The sequence below is a fragment of the Galendromus occidentalis genome, unplaced genomic scaffold (assembly GCF_000255335.2).
Source record: "Galendromus occidentalis unplaced genomic scaffold, Mocc_1.1 scf7180000076436, whole genome shotgun sequence".
In the NCBI taxonomy this organism is placed as follows: Eukaryota; Metazoa; Arthropoda; class Arachnida; order Mesostigmata; family Phytoseiidae; genus Galendromus; species Galendromus occidentalis.
In genome coordinates, this window is record NW_003804425.1 from 1 (window position 1) to 4695 (window position 4695).

Genomic DNA, 4695 nt, shown 5'->3' on the forward strand with positions numbered 1-4695 from the left:
AGCGCTTTGTCTGGGTCCAAGTCGTTTGGAGGTTCCCCCTTGGCGTCGAATAAGTCAGGGATTGGGGTTTCTTCTCTTTGAGCCGGAAGTTGGATTCCGGGAAATTCGTCTTCGATGAGCAAACTGTCAAAATCGATGCCCGAAAACCATTCATGTTTCTTTATGACGTCGCAGCCTCCAAGGCCTGAGCCCAGTCTCTGTGCGGGATCTTTGTTGAGTAATTTAGTCAACAAATCTTTTGCCGCGTCACTGAACCTATCCAAACCCTCGGGCTCATTTTCTGCAGTAAATTTTGCTACATCGTCGAGGCTTGTGCCGACGGGATGGAAAGGACTCACGCCCTTGGCTGTCATGAGTTCAAACATCGTAATTCCGAACGCCCACCAGTCGACTGCACAAGTGTATGGTTTCTTCGCGTACACTTCCGGTGCAATATATCTATGACTACCGGCTATGTTTTTGGTTTGTTGACTGCGGGCATAGCAAGTCCGAAATCGCCTATTTTCAGAAGGCCTCTTTCGTAGACTAGGATATTCGCAGGTTTCAAGTCTCGGAAAATAACATTGCTCGCGTGAATAAATTGGAGACCCATCACAACTTGACAGAGTAGCAGTTTGACTCTTTCTTCCGTGTGAGGGATTCGCTCGATCCGGTAGAGATCACCGTATGGCGCGTAATCCATTATGAGGTAACAATAATCGCGAGTTTTCCAAGTCCAAAAGAGTTCCACGATGAAGATACTCTTGCTGAGCGCGTACAGAATTTTCTTCTCCCTGATGAACAGCGTATGATTTCCTTCTTTCCGCTGTCGTTTGATTGCATAGAGTTCGCCATCCATTTCGGCTTTGAACACCACCCCGAAACCGCCGCTTTCGACCGCATTCTGGATTACGAACTTTGCGAGGTCTTTCTTCCCGCACTCATTCTTTGCGTATCGATCCGAAAAGACTGCTTCTGCCGATTCGAGGGCTTTCTTATGATCTTCGATGACCTTGGCTCGCCCCGCCCGTGTGAAGATCACCATCGTTTTCTTATCCAAATAACATTAAGAAGGATTTCATTCCAGCTAAATGTACCTATGTGATTCGAAGTCAGCAGCTCAGCGGACAAATAGGGAATCCTCGCGGCTTGCGTTCCTTGATTGGATACGAGAGATGATCCAGCGCGCGATTCGGTACTCTCATTTCTTTCACAGCGCCGTCCTCTCCCTCCGTCCAATCGAACTTCAGCGTTGGAATTTGTTTCCTTCGTCAACATGCTCATATCTATGCTAAAGTCTCGTGTAGGGCAAACGTTTCAACAAGTCCCCGCAAGAAGGGCGTGGAGCATGTCGCAAGCTACGGGGGATGGTATCGTTGGATTGTTCCAGAGGAGATCTCTCCAGCCGCCAAGGAAGGGAGCTCCAATGTAAAGCTCGAAACACATGTTTACTCATGTATTCAAAAACTGAGAGTGCTCCCAGACGGAACCTCGGGGCGTCCTGGAAATAGGAAAAACTGCGAAAAATCTTCACCAGCGAGCTCGACTGTCTGGAGGACGCCCTGAAGACGAATTATTGCATCTTCCTCTGTGCCGCTCTCTCTCTCTTCGCGAGCATCCCCTTCATCTTCAGTCCCTTTCCACGGGGAGGCTCCTCGACCGTAGTGATCCGCGAAACAGCTTGCCTCGCAAAAATACCTCCCGCATTCGACGTCAGAGAAGTACCGAGCCCGGAGTGCCTCACAACTGCAGCCGAGCTGAGGGAGGGATCTGCGAGCTTTCGCCTAAGATTCAGAGAAAGTGGAGCTCATCGCTCGGGCCTTCAAATCCTGGCCGGCTATGTCGCCTTCATCTGCGTTCGGGTACGAGCGTACTTTACGGAACGCTTCCCCAGTGGGCGGCATTCTACGACATCTCAGAGACGCTACCGAATAGCCTGTTGGGTATTTTTTCTACCATATCATGATATCATGTGCCGGCGACTTGGAAAACGTGCGATCGCGACTCCCTAGAGCAGGGTTGGTCTGCCGGACACGTCTTCGCAAACCCTGTCTTAGGCATGAGTAAGACTCCAGAGAAGGTGGCCGAATCATGGCATTGATCTTAAATACGGGAGAAGTTCTGGCGAACTCCTTCGCGGACGGCTTATTCTTAGAGGTTTCTGGAAGAAAGCTAGAAATGGTATGCACCTCGACCCTCCTGTGGAAATTCTACTCATTCAAGATATCGCTACTCCTTTCTCGATGTCCCGCGAGATCTTATCACTTTCCCGCTGGACCGGGAGGGGGCGTCTCTTGGCTTGAATCCCATGTGATAAGGCACAGTCCCGGGAACCGGTTCGATATTCTAGTTTTGGGAACGCCCAGGTGCCTCTGCTTTCTGGATTCGACCGTACGGACCTATACCCATCCTGATTCTGATGATACTGGATGGAGTGTTTCATATGATGATTGATACAATTCCACTCGTCCATTATCGCACACGAATGAAATGGAAAGTACAATTTTTTTAGCTGATACAATCCTGTATCTGAGAATTCCGAATGCAATCGACCTGATTCAACTTCTATGTCGTGCACGATTCGGGACTTCAATCGAAGAATTCATCTGTGAAGAGCATTTGGATCAATGCGAACTCCACAATCCCATAGGTTTCCGCAGTGAAACTCGGGGAAACATGGGAACGCTCGGTGAGCTCGAATCAGAACCTCCGGCTTCGGGTATGAGTTGATCCTCAAGTCCTAAATGCGGCTTGGTTAGCAACTTGCGGCGGGAAGAAAACATGGAGAGGCGACTCCCTCGAAGCGGCGAACTCGCTTCCTTACACGAGCGTACATTTCATCGTCATCAATGACGCTAGCATGAAGTGTACGGGAAATTTTATTGATGACTGACCGAGTCGAATATCTAGTCTGTGTATTGAATCAATAAATCATAAGTCCATCAATACAAATAATAAGTCCATCAATACTATTGATATTGTTGAGCATTGGAGGAGACAGACCTCCGAGTCCCCCGAGGCCTGATTGGAGCTCGTCGATGTCCCTCGAGCTAGGATTATCCGCGAAGGCTTCCTCCTCTTGGCTTACAATTGGAGAGTGATAACAAAATGCGTGGCGCAGGACTAGTTTCGTCAACGGTTTGTGATCGATGCGATGTGACATGGTCCACTGACTCCTCAGAATGGAAATCTCCGCCCATTCGGAAGTGTTGCAAGTTGACTCAACTCGATTGAAAAGACTACCAAGTCCTCTACATTCCCGAATTTACCTCGTCTTGATGGTAATCATTCATCACGCTTCTAGGGAAGATACGATTTCGAAAACTGTACGATTGTCTTCCAAATACCACGCGCATGCGATCGACTACTGGTGTTGACGCGAGCGTCCATAGAGAAGCGGAGGTCCGCCGTGAAGTCGTCCCCCTTAGACTCGGCGACGAAAGCTGTCCGAGCACCCATATTGTAGTCGAAGGTGAGCTCCTTTATTTCCCACGTCGGTCCATCACCTTCTTTCAAGTCTTCTCGAACACGCCACAAGCAGTCCAGTGTGATTTGACCGACTCTCCGATACGCCTCTTCATAGCTTTCGAATCCAGACCGTTTGACGGTCGTTTCTTTTTGATTCGGAACGAAGGAATAACAGGTCGGGGGTTTCGTCAGATCTTCGAAAAAAGAACCTACCGAGTGGAAGAACCTAGGTACTTTACCTGACTTAGTCCCAAATCCCTCACTGTAAACTTCTTCCAGCGAAATTTTCGAGAAGTACGAGACAGTCGGGAACCTGAATATCACATCCGCGTCCTACCGGCCAAGTTCCCAGGACCAGTTGAGCTTCACCACGAGTTCGCTCCACTCCGGATCCGAGTCGACGTCAGATCTAATTCTCACTGTCTCCGCATCAAGGTTCGACATCCATGCTCTGAAGAAGCACTTTTTGGTGATTGCTCTGAACTGACTTCTTACAGCGCCGCCTGAAGCCGTCATCGAAAGCGGGTAGGTCTCCTCCTTACAGATGGATGCCGTACCCATCCTAAAATTTAAGGCGGGCTTGGCTCTCAGCCAAACTTGGGTGTTTCGTCGAAGGACGTAATTTTTAGGTAAATTAGGAGCGGCGTTACGAAATGAGTCGGTTTGAAGGTTTGAATCATACTGATGAAAAATGTGAGCCGCTCCGAGCCTAGAAACGTTCTACGGAAGGTCGTAATATCTTTTCCTGTGGATGATGCATTCCACGATTTTATTTTCTCGCGGATGCATCATATGTTTGGAGGTTACGCTCACTGCCGGGAGAGCTAGAGGAGCAGAGCTCAAAACTTTCATATTCGAATTTGAGCGAGTTGAAGATGGGCCCGTCACAAAAAAAGTATCAGTTCCGGGTGGTATCGAAGAAGGAGATTCACACATGGAGCAAAGGGAGCAGCAATGGGAAAGTGTTCTCCTGCCAAGTGGCTGACGCTTCCACGGACATTCAAATCGTTGCCTTCAATGATAACTGCTTGCAGTTTTCCGAAATTCTTCAGGAACACCAGGAGTGCGATATAGAGGGTTTCGCTTGCCGTCAAGCTAATCCGATTTTCAATACAACAAGCAGCAAGCTGGAAATCGTTCTAAACAAAGGCACGAAAATTCGAGCTTTGAACCGAGCCACGCCCCGGATTGCCGAGAAGTCTCCAAATTATGTGTCCTTTAGCGAGCTCCAATCGATGAAAGAGAACG

General features: G+C 48.8%; 1 protein-coding gene across 1 annotated transcript; it reads right to left on the reverse strand.

Moving 5' to 3' along the window:
• Positions 1-124: 124 nt before the first annotated feature.
• On the reverse strand, positions 125-1024 carry LOC100906725 (cAMP-dependent protein kinase type 1-like; the record flags this gene model as incomplete). The annotated part of the gene is made up of 2 exons (XM_029113226.1): positions 514-1024; positions 125-421 (listed from the first exon to the last, which is right to left on the reverse strand). Coding segments are annotated over exons 1-2 (808 nt in total), but the record flags the coding sequence as incomplete, so codon positions are not given.
• Positions 1025-4695: the final 3671 nt, after the last annotated feature.